The following is a 14,926-nucleotide window of genomic DNA, read 5'->3' on the forward strand; positions in this document are numbered from 1 at the left end:
AAACGAGTCGGCTGATTCCTATTACAGAGCCTCATTAAAGCCCAGGCTAGGATCCCTGGGGATTGCCTCACTGCGAACCACTCCGTCTTCCCTTCATGGTGTGTCTTGTAATACTGCTGTAGCACGCGTTGAAACCTCACTGCTTTCTGGAATAAGATGGAAGCATGAAGGAACCACAGTTAATTCTGTAACTTAAGTCACAGTTTACTTAATGAGGGGGAAGAAAAAAAAAACAGTTTTACCTACTAATTTAAATAATATCTTGAGCAAAGCTTTGCCATTGCCCATTTTGGTCCTTATTTGACTCTGCAGCGCACTTCCCAGCTTAGTATCACACAAAACCTCAATCATCTCTAGCATATAACAGACCCCCAAATTTATAGTGCAGCCAATGCACTAGTTGAATTTTCATCTGCAGTTTTACTGAAAATATTTAAAGAGTATATCTCTTTCCTGAGATAACACTTGCTTCCAGAGCTTATGAACCTATGAAGAGTGGATGTCTCAAGTTATTTTTAAGAAGCATCTGCTCTGCACAAAGTCTTGCATCAACAGTGTCAAAACACTTATTCTCTATTTTAAAATCACTGCTTTTGCAGTAGTGGTTTTAAGTAATAAATGCACGCTATTTAAGAACCTTCCCTTTATACAGCTTTATTCATCTTTGGATTTCACAATTGAAATTTGCTTTTATACAAGAAAAATCCAAGTAAGTAATTTTTACATGAAAGATTTACATTCTAGAGTGTGTAAGTATACCCATCTTCATCCTGTAAAACTGTTTAAATATTTTCTACACATCAAAAATGAACACTAAGAAGTGACACTTTAGAAACTTTAGAAACAACTTCAGATTAATCTACAGCTCTGTGAAGTCAAAAAAGGGCTTTTTCAGCAGAAACATGATACGCAGTTCTGGAAACATTGCTTTTGAAAAGTAAATAGTAAAACCAAGTTATTTTTYTGCAAAGATAAAGAATTTACACAACTGAAGTATTAACAAAACAGATGTAGTAAAACAGATTAATTTCATTACAAGTTCCTTGATTGAATCACTGTGAATTACTACTATTTGGTTACAAGTAACATTTGCAGAAATTTATTTTCAACAGTTTATGGGGTAAGAACAAACGGGTGAACTCTGAACTGTTTCTTCCATAGCTGTGACAAACAGTGAGTACACATGGAGATCAAACTGCAGCATCTTAAAGCCAGTTGYGGAAGGTTTACGTTTTTTTAATCAAATATGAAATCCACATACATAAAAATTCCATTTTTTCAAGATGGATAAATTGACATTACTAAAGATGGTTTGCTGGTATTGTTGGATTTTGGGTTGGTTGTTTTCACCCTGCCTCAGAAAACACAAAATACCATTACTGATTGCACAGAACCAAAGCTACATGGTTTAATTATATTACAGCCTACAAACACTACAGTATAACAAACGCTTCTACATAATTTAAACTGAAGACTCAACTTTCCATGCTTCAATTGTGACTTGAGTGCATCTGATGAATATAAAGAGCCTAAGGATTGCTCTTGTTCCAAAACCATTTTATTACACTTATTCCACACCATATACTATTTTTAATCTATTTTACTTCATTGCATATGCCTGTAACAGTCCTAGAGCAGCTTGAAGAGCTTTTAGATATAGCTGGAGTGTTAAATTAACTTCAGCTATGATTCTCTAAATACCTCTTATTTAAAAGCAGCCATAACTAAGGAACATTTCACTATCAGAATAAACCTTTATTTTCTCAAAAATTGAGATCTTTTGAACTCAACCAGATGGTGACAGTGTGTTTTGTCTTGGTTTGTTGTGGGCTTCTGTTTTTTTAAAACTATTGACCTTGACTATTCAAAATACTGAGACTATTGTAAATAGTTTGAAATAATCAAGCATAGATGTTCAAAGTTTCCCTCAAATTAATCAATTTTTAAAAGAGCCAACTTTTATACCCATACTTCTATAGAAGTGTATCTGTGATAATGTAAAGTCATTACCATAAAACTGTAAACTTCACATCACAGCTTTCTACAATTTATTCTATCAATACAGGCTGACATTATTACCAAAAATGCAACTCTCTTAGCAGCTTTCAGACAAAATATATGACCTGCATAAGGAAAACTAAATTAACTTGAACCTATCAAGTATTGTAAACACACTTTAGATGAAGCACTGCATGTCCCTTTTGCTTTACATTCACAACAAAATCACACTATTTTCTAAATTGCTGGAATCAAACTATATAATTTAACCACAAGTACTTCTCAAGCTTGAAACCATTTTAAATTACTACCATTCCAGAGGGCTTTCAGGGTTTTTTGTTTTTAAGAAAAGACACAAACTTTAGAAATCATGGCCAGTGGTTATTTCATTCCATTAACTGCTACGTTCGATCATTATGGTACTGTGATCACAAATACTACAGCATTAGTTCAGTTATTCCTCTGGAAGAGGAGCAAATTATTATTGTAAAACATAACACTTGTATGTTTAATAAACTCTAAACTCAAAAACAAATATTGCCAATATTGCTAAAAACTAGTGCATAACCACAAAGGTAAAAGGGGAACAGGCACCTGCCTCTGTATCAGTAACAATTCATGTACGATTCTTCCTACACCCGAGTCTTGCTGACTGCATACCCAGAAAAAACAGCCACTGTTGATTGAGGGAGAATCTACAGGAACTGCCTTAATCTGAAGTCTTCATTACCTTTTTAATAAAGCTGATGCTTACTATTCTGAACAAAGAAAAACATGGTAGATTAAGAACAAGGTATTACTACCAAAGTTCACAGCCTCCCTAACAAGATCTGTCCATTCTGAAGGTCTTTGTTAGTCTTGTGTTTTATCAGAACCGTGGTTAAGTTTGTTACGGAAGACACCTAAGAATTACAGAGCCAGTTAGCCATTTCACTTCCACACTTTATGCAAACTGCTAGCTGCAACTGGAACAGAGGGAATTCAGAAAGAAAATCTTACATAAAAGCCAACTGGGAAGCCCACCTGAAATTTATATATATACAAACCACATCCATACAGTAATTATTTCTTGGTTCGAACACAGGGAAGCTTAACCTTAAATTTGCCTTCATACTTCACAAAGTTTCTCTCAAACTGCAAATAGTATGCTGGGTCATAACCATAAGATTGATTATAAATATCTGGCCATCACCCTTGAGGATCTGTGTGTTAGAGAAGAGTCTTGAAATTTGTATTTCTTCTCTGAAAAATTTWATCTTTTAAATATAGAAATTGTTTAACAAGCAGTAGGCCAACAATTTAGATTCATCTGCCAATACACTTTTAAATACTATATAAAGGCTTAAGATCTTTAAAAGCACAGTACTAGTAATGCCACCAACTATAAAAGCTATTTTAAACCCTAAATTAGAAAATTTCCTATTGCAATCAAAATACCATACTCTTATATTTTAAAAAGGTAATGTTTATGCTAGTCTGACATGGTTAAATATTTTATTTCTATTTATAGAAGTCCCAGTTTTTTTGAGAGGCTGCAAAAACATTTTCCTTTGAGTTTGAAAGATGAAGGTTCAAAAACAAGTTCTTCAATTTCTTTTAACTGTTTTCCTATTACCAAAGTGAGCTCTGGGTCCAAAACAGCTTTCCTGTTTGGGAGGTCAGACTTTGAAGCAACAACTGTGGTGGAGTCCTCCTGCAGCCCCGCTGGCCTGCCCGTCGATTAGGGACCGATACCCACCTGGCTTGGCAACTACATGAACAGTTCTCTGTACAAAGCTACTCCAGTCAGGCTTTATGCAGAGAACTGAATTCACCAACGGGTGCATATAACATGTTTTACTGGAAAAAAAATTAAAAAAAAAAAGATATTATATTTATATATATATATAAAAGCTCTTTAATAAAAGATTAAAACTCAAGAGTTTACATTATATGAGTATATATTGTTAAGATAACGGAGCAACAATTTGTTCTTGCTCAAATTCATTAATGAATTGCACTACTCTGTGCTAAAAACTTCTACATATTAGCAGCATCATATCTCACCATTTCCAAACACTCGTTATAGCAGGTATACCATATGCAACTTTCTTTAAAGAGATGCTAATAAGGTACCTCCTAGTAAACATAGTCAAGTGCATTACATATACAACTTTTTGCATCAGTTACTGTAACACAGTTTAAAACCAAATGCAAAACCAGTCATATACTTCTAAGAAGTACTAATTTTAAGGACTTCTTCACAGCCTATTCAAATACTAAAACTTGTTTATGTTCTTTTGTTTTTTCTCCTTCAGTTGGTGCTAACCTTGGATGAATATTCCAGCTCTTCCCAAAGTCAATTTTGTTTTGCATTTTCCAACTACACAACTATGACCACAAATACATGTGTATACACAGGTTGTTTTTGTTTTTTTTTTTGTTTTTTTTTTTTTACTTTCTCATCCAACTTCACATGAATAGGAGTTTTTACAGAAGATGAACAAAATTACAAGCTTTACAGAAAAGCAAAAGGAAATACTAGTGTCTATAAAATATTTAAAAAACATACATACTTAGTTCCAGCAGCAGTCCTGTATACAGACAGCATATATATTAACTGTAAGTAGATTTAACGTGGATGTGTGGTCAAGCATGTTGCTTGCCACATATGGCCATCTAGTGCTTCCGCTGGGGCCCTTAAGATCTGAGTGGTCCTTTGCCCAGCAGCTACTCCCCAGYGTAACAGCTTAGCGTGCAGTCGCCTGCTTCACTTGCTCCTGCTGTTGTCAGCTACTATGGAGAAAGGCAGGATCTGGGATCAGCACAAGGAAATGTTGGAGCACTTTCTGCATACAGAGGATGGAATTATGAATTCCAGTGGACGAGGAAGAAAAGAATCAACCTGAGGCTTGATGTTCCCCTAACAGCAACAGCAGCTGATCTGGGACAGTTGCAGTCCAAAGCTTCAGTATTCTTCAACCACAGAAGATAAAGGTCAAAACATTTTCCATTTGTTCTGATCAACATTAACTGTCCTATTTCTATTGATTATTGTGCCCTAAAACTTAGAGCAACAAATACCAAATTTACAGTCACAGGTATTGCCATTCATGCCATTTAAACATACGGTAACCCCAACCTTTTTTTTTTTTTTTTTAAATAAAATTTAACAGCTCAATCTAGTGGTTAAGTAAGCCAATGTCCAAGTGCTGTTTTGCCAGATAAGGTCTCTAACATTAAATAATCAGTGGTACAAAGAAAAGCCCCACCACTACAGTATGCTGAATCTGAATTTATACAGTAATGCACATAATTTATCCTTTTCTCATTCCAGCACTTATATATTTACTGCTACACATTTCATTTTATCTGTATTTTCAAACATCTTTGCATTTTGGTATGCTTTAAATGCATTTGTATTTTTACAAATTTTTGGCTGCTGTAATATTCAGATCTATTAAACATATCAACATAAGTAGCATGAATGGGAGCAGTGCAATGAGCAATATTTATCTATATAGTTTCTCTTTTGAAGAAAATATTCACTAATGCTCTATTTAAAATTGTCACTGTTTAGAAAAGTAAAAACAGCAGTCCATTGCCTCCCCCCCTCAAAAATCAACAAACTAGATGCTCCTGTACATAATGATGAGGAACCAAAGCTTTGAAGGTCTCAGTGCTTCTTTATTCACAAAGGAATTTTAGCTAGCTTCTGTCCAAGAATCTCAATGCGCCAAATCAGTGTGACTGACACTCAGAGCTCTTGAGTCTGTCAGACAATTATTTCGTTCCTGTGTGAAGGAAAAAAAATTATGCAGTTATCCAAATAGTTCAAGCAAACAAATACAAATACTAACTTTAAAAAGCAGGAAGAAACAAATCTGAGGAAATACAGAAAACATGTTGGGTAGAGGGACTTTTTTCCATATTCTGATGAAATCTAACTAAAAACTTCCCCACTTTCAACTAACACTACTAACAGATCTCAATATACACACCCTTTACAATCCTAACACAAGTCTTACCAGAAGTATAACTGCCGATCTATGGGAACTGACAAGACTGTCCATAGTGAGGGAACCATGAAGTTTACAAAAAATGATTACTAATTTTAATATCAGTCTATACACATAATAAATACCTCTCTTGGAAGTAACATCAATTATATATTAAGAATCCATTTTAATGGCACCTAGGACATGACAATTTGAAGTCTTGGCACTGTTGCTACAAAGAATTATGCTTTACCCTGGTGGATTTTTTTGGCTGAAGTTCACTCTAAGCAAAATTTTGCCTACATTTCATACCACTGAAAATTCTGCAATACACTCAGTAGGGATAATATAGTTAAGAGAACTTTATGCTGCTCAACAGTAAAACAAGAGTCACACGGTTTGGGATTTCTTACTACTTTAGGGCAAATAGTGATGAAGATCCCCATGTACAGTTTTGTTAGTACTGAAGTAGTTAAATCTCCCTAAAATTAGTTGCAGTCACTGTGTTAGTAAAATGCACGACACTGTTTAGAACATAAAACATGACTAGCTTATCTTGACAATATACAAAAGAGTGACTTGTTAGGTAAAAAACAGGTAATGAGAAGTAGCAAGTCGGGCACACCAGGTACAGTTAGGCAAAACAAAAGGTTTGTATTTTAGCAGAAGCATAACAGATCAGACGAATTTCTAGAGCCTATTCCTGAACAACCTCAGAAAAAAGGGGACTTGCATTTAAAGGGAATTTGGGAATATACAGCAATTAAGATGACTGGGCCCTTTACAATAAAGCTGCTCAAGTCAAAAGTACTTAATAACTGAGCTTTAAAAGTTTTTTTTTTTTTTTTTTAATTATGGTGTTCACAAGAACATAAGATTCCAGTTTCGTATCCATTGTAATAGCTAGAGTTTCCCAGGTCAGAGTCTGCTTGATATCATAAAAGCACCTGCTGTTTACTGACTGGACTTAAGCACTTGCTTAAAATCAAGCAGAATGCATGAAATCATTACTGAATGATGTCTTAAGTATATGCTTAAAACACCTCATGGAACTGGGATCTTAACAATCACTAGGAGTTTGTTGCTTTACTATTTATTATGCTCTTTTTATCCCAGACCCTACTAATGAGATCTAGTTGTGCAAGAATATTGTAGGGCTTCTTACTTGAAAATGATCTTCAGTAGCCTTGCCACCCATGTTAAGAACATTCAGAGAACTGGCACGCTTCATGCTGCAACCAGGACAGTGAACATGCAAGGATAAACCAATCAGAATAGCTGAAAACTAGCACCTCAAAAACACAAGTATAACAATGAGCAATGCATATTTAAGGGAGTTTTCACAGTGCCCCAAATCTGATTGAGGGATACCTTTCAACATAATGATATAAACGTGCACATTTTTTACTCTGTTCTAACTTACATATAAAACCAATTACAAGCTCCTCAGAGTTTTAGCACTTCATGCAATTGATTTAATTTCAATTTAAAATATAATTTCAAATTTTAAAGCACAAATTAATATAGTAGCTTAGTATTAATTTATAAGTAGCTAATTCTCATTTTCGGTTTATGCAACTTCTTACAAAAAGCACCAAAACATTCAGACAGATTAGGAGAAATTTGTGAAACATGAATAAATTTGTCATGTAGGCAGCATTTAACATGCAAAAACTATAACAAACATTAGTTTAGTACTTTTTGCCTCATCCATCTATATAATCTCCAAAATCTATCTCAAAAAGCATTTTTAAATCTTTTATTTAAAGAATTTCAAAGCAGAGGGCTCCAAGATGGTTGCTATTATGAACTGTGGCCATGCATTTGGCTGTACTATGCTTCAGGCAGTGGTAACAGCAACCCTAGAATACTGTTTTGAAAGTAACAGATGAGAAAAATAAAAATCCATTTAATCCYCTGGACAGGAACCACTGATAATCAAATTTATCACTGCATTAACAGTAATATCACTTAAGAGTTTGAGATGAGGATTAACAATGGCTATTTTATCTACATTTACTCAAACAGACACAATGTTTAACACTGAAATATTTCAAAGTGTGTATAATGAAATTCAAGATTAGTCTTAAGAATCTTTTCACCACGGTGAATACAATATGCACGTACAGATACATTGGGGTAGAGGACATCAGACATTACCCAGAACACAGTGCTAGGTTTGCCTGTCATTTTTCACTAGCTCTTTAATGATTTATAAGCTTCTAAATGAGGACTTTGAATATACATTTGATGAACTATTCACAACGTGAGGCCCTAATCCTGCATTGTTACCTAGAGCTGTACAGACGACTGGCCTCTGTAAAGTCTCCCGTGCCTTCCAGTAACGTGGAAAGGTTTATCCATACAGATCACATTAGATATTAACCTGACTTTATTTCCACTGAAGCAAGACTACTAATAGTCAAAGCCAAGCACGTCTTTTAAACACTTTCATAAAGTAAAGGCTTAGCAGAATAACGAACCTAAGCACTACCGAATGCAGGCAACAGCTACATAACACAGGATTACCATTTTTTCCTAGCACTTAATTTGCATGTTTCAGAAGACAGAAAGCACACAGTTTAAAATATTTGACATAAGTGTTAGCAACAAAGAAGCAATGAATCATGCACAGTATACGTGTCTCATTTTTTCAAGGAACATGTACAATAGAGGTTATATATGGAAGTCAAAGCAAGTTAATCTGTAAAACACATACAAAACATCACAAAAAACAACTCTCCTCAAAAAAAAAAAAAAAAGCATAAAGGCTTATGGAGCAAACTCCAGGGAAACAGAAAATCCATAGATACAAATTTACATAAAATTTTTAGGCCCTTGAAATGCTAACAAAAAGTTGGGTTTTTTTTTTTTTTAAATCATGTGTGATACTAGCTCCCCCCCTCCTTTTTTTTTTTTAAATCAACATAAGAAGTTTAGTCTGGCAAATGCACTTCCCTCCATGTTAGAAATTTGATTGCAGAAACAGCAAGGACACATGCATTGTTTTTCCAAGTGCATAATAACAATAATAAAAACTGCCTTTATTTTGATTACAAAGCTTAACTGTACTGTTCTAATATAAAATTTTTAGAAGTGGGAAATCAAATCTAACACCATACAAGCAAACCTAATTGATTACAGAACGGAAATTCTGAAATAAGATGAATAATCAAAGAATTGATACCAAGCGTCAGGTATTGTCTGTTCAAAGAACAGTTCTTAAGAGATCTACTCTAACCTTGTCAAAAGGCTTTTGCATTATTTTAAGAAAATTTCACTGATGGGTTTTCCTCTTTATTCTCTTCAACCTTCTATGTCAAACAGCAATATGAAAACTCTTTTGTTCACACTGTGATATTAATGTATTTCTATTTGAGTATGTCTCAATTGAGAAGCATAGCAGCATTGTCAAACGCTATCTATAGAAGTGCAGAATAAGCAACAGGCATAAACATATTTCAAAATAAAGCTGTCTTCAGAGATACAGGCAGGGAATGTAGAGGTATACTGATAAGAGGGGAGGCACTTAAGTCTTCCGCTAGACTAGTTGACTTGATAGTAAAAATGATTTCTATGTATGCTATGTCAGTACTGCAGTATTCAGCTTTTTAAACACACTAAAATCAAAGGTTTGCATAATAAAAACTGAATACTCCCCCTTTTTTATTCAGCTCAGAAACAGATAAAATACTAATTCGTTTAGCAAGTTTCTTCAGAAAATTAAATCAAAATGACTTCTCAAAATATCGATATGTACAAAATATCATTACGTACAAACTATAAACTACTCCTTCATAGGTTGTAAAGTAAATGCTTACATACCAGAAATATTAGTTGTCATTAACTGCTACACTAACAGAATAGTTCTATATCTTACAAAGACAGAGATTGTCTTGTACACTCAACATAGATATCTACACAAAAGCCTGYCAATACAACCCTCTTATTGCAAGTTTTAAGAATGAACTGTTCTTTGAGAACTACAATGACATGTAAAATAACTACTTTGGAGAAGAAGCTAATGAGTTACAAAGAATTTTTAATCAAAGTAACTACTGAATTTACCTCCAGCTAGTCGCAAAAAAACCCACAATAACTTTTTGTCAACAAGGGAAAGCAAGAATGATATTGGTATCTTTTCACATTTGTTTCACATTAATGTCTTCATTTGAAGAAGTATCATTATCTGGTGATACAGGTGACACAATATAACTAATGTTCATGTGGGTAAATTACGCCTATACTGTTCAAGTAACACGACAGAAGCACAGACAATAACAACCAGAGCAGTTTTACAGGACTCTGCAAAGCCAAATGTCTTCAACTATATGTAAGTATAGTTTTCTACATCTGCAATCACGTAGTTACTTTATCTGCAGAAAAAATAGCCCTATATAATAGTCCTGGCTTTTAGGAAATCAAAAAACCTTTCTACATTTCACAAAAAGGTAGAGGAAAAGCAAAATCAGCTATCAGTATATGCATACATTTATGCAAGAATATACACCTGACTTAAGATGCATGAGCTCTAGACAGAATTGAATAAATCAGAAAAACAAGGTATAAAATTCTAATACTTAAAATTAGAAGAAGTAAATTCATTTTGTTCCATTTTGGCTTGTGTTTGCTTGTTTTCCCTAAAAGATTCTACATTTTCATACTTCTTCTGGTTATATTTTCCTCACAGCTTATTCCCAATCTATCATCTTGGAGATAGTTTTTAATTATATACCAATAAATGCAAAGTGAGTTTTGACCTTAAATTTGATTCAGTCTATTCAACATAAYGTCTCTGGCAGAAAAGAGTGAACTTTACTTAAAAATCAGATCAGGCTAAAGTTGAAACAGGTATTTGAGAAAGAGTTGGAAAGTCTGAAGAGTAATCACAAATATTTATACATATTGTGGCTGTACATGACATTTTACAACCACACAAAAAACAGTAACGTAAAACTTCATTGGAGTGCTAACAAAATACACCGAGAACCTGCCTCCATATCACTGGATCAGATGTTACCATTATCATCATTTTTACTGTAGGACATACAGATCCATTCACTCCATTAGAAGTTAATCCAAGTTCTCCAATTTAATTGTTTTAAAACRCAAGTTCAAATTCACATTGTCAAACAGCTTCTTGTCAACTAAATGAGTTCCAGTTTTCCAAAGCAAGGAAACAAAGAAACAGCAGAAAATGTTAGTGGTTATGCTGCCAAAAAAAAATCAAGTGAAATTCTGAAAGAGTACCACAGTTTAATATTTCAACTTGTCTAAAGCAACCAATAAATGATGAGTTTGGGGGTTTTTTGCACCTATTAGGAATATGACATACATTCAAATCCATAATCATATGGTGAATAGGACAGGGTGAGAAGTCTGACTCATTAAAAGTAGAATTTTTGCCACTGACTTCAGCAGCCAAATATTACTAAGTACGCACAACCAGTTTGAAGCTTTTTAATGTTTTCCTCTGCTCTATGAAATCTAGGTTTTCCAGTATTAGAGTATAAGGGTTCAAATCAGTAAACCTCTTTTGATCACATCTGCATGTTGCTCACAGCAGCACGCAGATTAAGCTACATCAAGAAGGTCAGGGTTCACTGTATTCAAACTTTTATTGTAAATATAAGCAACATTTATCATGTTTTACTCCCGTGTGAAAAGGAGAATTTTGTCATTTATTAACATTTATCAATACTACGAGACCTTTTTTATTCTTAAAACGACTAGAGCAGTAAGAAGAAAAACACGCTGCTAAAAATTGAGTTAATTCTTAGAAGCAAATATAATTCCTCAGATGTTAAAGAACTTCCATCATACGGTTAAGAAATTATTTTCTATTTTTCTTTAAGAAGTGAAGTTCCTTGTTTAATAGGATTCTATATGACGTACACAGATAGCTCGGCAGAGAAGACAACACCGCCCCAGGCAGCGCGCTAGGCTACAGTAGGGGCAAAGAACGAGAGCAAACCAGCACAGCCAAGAACAGATAGTTACCCGGGATTCTTTGGTTCACTGTCTCGTGAACTTCCGCCCTTCAGCTTCCTAACCAGCTTCTCGCTGCTGCGTCTAATGGAAGCACGAAGTTTGCTAAAGGAACCGCTGCGTTTTAAAGATCCAGTGCCATCCTGAAAAAAATTGAAGAAATGTGAAACTGCAAGAGTTTGTTGCCCTCCCCCAAGCCTGGGTGAAAAATATTTAGCTGATCAAAATATTTTTTACTACTATTAATATAGATTTGGCACAATTACCTAAACACAAAAATACCATACAGATGCAACTTTACCATGAGGATTGCTGCTATTTTAACAAAAACATTGCTTCTGTGAAACTGTAGCAAAGATTTCTGAAACGTGAAGCCATGCTCAAGTCATAATTCATAATTTAAAAAAGCCCACAGTATGTTAAACAGTTCACCATCACCATGTTACCTTTTCCATAAGTGCACCAAGCTTAATCGAGTACGAGCCCCAAGCAAAAGCATTCCATCAGAGTCTAAGAACAAAACTGTTTTATTTTGGCTAAACATCTGCATCATTTGAAAACATGTTTGTTTAATCCTAAAATTTTTAAACAAAACATTTTCTGATCAGAAAAACATATGGTTCAATTCCTTTTTATCATTTTACCTTTCACCACTCAAAGTAAATGTAAAACATGACAAAACGACAATTTTTGTACACTGCATTCATGTTTTACGCTGCTGTATTGATCAGAGAAATTTCCAGCTAATCACAGTTGTATTTAAATAATTTTTTACTCTTAAAAACAGTTTAGTAAGATTAGAAGTGACCACTTGCTACTTAAAGAAATCCTAGGTGATACGAAAGGAAGAATTGTAAAAGGAGAAAGTAAAGTACTACTAAGCAGACAGAGACAGACACCTGAGTTGGAGTGAGTTTATTAGAAGTTAGAAAGACAAATACACAAATCACTGAACACCAAGATTAGTAGAGAAAAGCATAATTGCCAAAATTTCACACAAAGACTAAACAGCAATGCTACTTTAGAATAATCATAAGTGAAGACATCCAGAGTTCCATATTGATGTTAACCACGTAATAGGTCTCTAAATACATTTTAAAGCACTTGAAGAACATGCCTTACGTTTATGTTTTTTGTTTTGTTTTTTTTTCTCCTGTAAAGATCACCATCATGCCATTTCAATAATACCTTGTGTGATACTTTTAACTACCTTTTTTTCCCTGTAGTGAACAGCTACTTATAAAGTTCATTGTTACTTTTTAACCTATGTATTACACAGCATATGGTTGTAGTAACATTTTGTATGACTAGATACATATCTGGCAAAGCTACACATGTACAGAAATAGAAAACCAAAAAAAAGACACCAGCACTGAAGGAATGGCCAGTTTACAAGGAAGTGTAGCTCTGACAAGGATCTTAAGGGATTTGCTAAAACACAGCAGTCAGTACTGAAGAGAGAAGTTAAAGCTTGAAGATGGTGCACGCCCGTCATGCAGGAGACAGTATAAGAATCACAAAAGGCATCTAGGCCTGTCAGACAGAAACGGAGAGAGAAAAACTGAATGAAACTGTTGGGAAAAATTCAACAGTTTTCAATTTTGAACAATTATGTTTACAGTATTTCTAGGTCATGTTCAAAACATTTTTACGGAAAAAGTATTTGCACTGCATTTAAATACAAAGCGCAGGCTACTGCAATTACCGTAAGGTATATGTTTATGGAGTTTAGCCTATTTCACTAATATGCAACATACAAAACGGCATGAAGGATGCTGTGCATTACATTAGAATTTCTACAAAATACACAACATTTTTAACAAGGGAGAGCTTTAATACTGCAAATAAATCTTTTTATATGGGGAAAGGATTTTTTTTTTTTGAGATGACCCTAACACAAAAGTAAAAATAAAGGGGAAAAAGAGAGAAGAAAGGAACAGAGCAAGGTGCATTCATTTCAGCTTTAACTTCCATCAGAAATTTTTCTCTAACAAAAACTGTAAAAAGAACGAGGTCTTCCCCTAACCTCCAGACAAAATTCTGTTCATTCCTTTAAGGAAATAATACTCATGTAACTGTCAATCTAGTCTCATGAATATTTTTTAAAACACTCACATACACACACACATATATATGCATATACATATATATAAATATAAAATCCATATGGAGGCTTTTCTACTTTCCCTAGTGTAGTCAGGCAGCTGAAAGAAGCCACCCATAGAAATCAGTTGTGGTTCAAATTTACAAACTTTCCATTCTCAGTGTAAGCACAGAGATCATTACCGATTCTCTAAGATTTCTGTTTCGAGAGCCTTTACCCAAAGCAACTGGAATGAACAGTAATTAAAATTCTTTGAACTGGCAAAATGCCTTGCTATCGGTGATTTGAAGATTAAACTCTAGCCAAAGGGTATTTATATTTCAAACTAAATTGCATACATTGTTTACATTTTTAAGAAAAGAACTGCATTAAATTGAAGTCTAAATTCTAATTATTACATCAATAAAAAGTCTAATTATTCCTTACGGTCTTAAACCAGTGGTACTGTTGTAGTCATAATGGTCCAATGAACAGAGGCAAGAGATATTTGGTAGGTATTAATTATGATTTTTATTATGCTAACTAGCATATTCAGAAAAAGCAGATAATCTTTGGGCATTTTGTCTTCAAATTTGAAATAAAAGTACCAGACTTCCAAGTTAAACACTGACTGCATGATTTACAAAACATCTTCAAAGCATGAGCTTAAGTTAAAAATAAAGTCTAGTGTACACCCCCAAAAAATCCGAGATGTGCATTTTAATGGCAATTCATAATTGTCAAATTTTATTTCACTCAGGGAATGAGAATCACCTTGCTACCTTCCCCAGTCCCTCCCCAACATCATCACCTCCTTTACTCTGTAGCTACCGACTATATCACCTCTTGATTGTCTGACACTTAATTAAACAAACAGCAA

The 14,926-nt window shown here is 34.2% G+C and overlaps 1 protein-coding gene across 9 annotated transcripts in view; it reads right to left on the reverse strand.

Moving 5' to 3' along the window:
- Positions 1-628: 628 nt before the first annotated feature.
- The window catches only part of KLC1 (kinesin light chain 1), a 49,973-nt gene continuing 35,675 nt past the window's right edge, over positions 629-14,926 (reverse strand). For 5 of the 9 annotated variants that reach the window (XM_026079310.1, XM_026079313.1, XM_026079311.1 and 2 more), the window contains 3 exons: positions 11,976-12,106; positions 7,141-7,207; positions 629-5,771 (listed from right to left, as the gene is read on the reverse strand). In XM_026079310.1, the coding sequence (XP_025935095.1) occupies positions 5,706-5,771; positions 7,141-7,207; positions 11,976-12,106 (264 nt within the window). In that variant the 3' untranslated portion in view covers positions 629-5,705. Of the gene's footprint in view, positions 5,772-7,140; positions 7,208-11,975; positions 12,107-12,863; positions 13,497-14,926 lie in introns of those variants that run through there. The other 4 variants (XM_026079315.1, XM_026079314.1, XR_003255720.1 and 1 more) reach the window with 3 other exon arrangements.

This window comes from Apteryx rowi, unplaced genomic scaffold (genome assembly GCF_003343035.1).
Source record: "Apteryx rowi isolate R43461 unplaced genomic scaffold, aptRow1 scaffold_5, whole genome shotgun sequence".
In the NCBI taxonomy this organism is placed as follows: domain Eukaryota; kingdom Metazoa; phylum Chordata; class Aves; order Apterygiformes; family Apterygidae; genus Apteryx; species Apteryx rowi.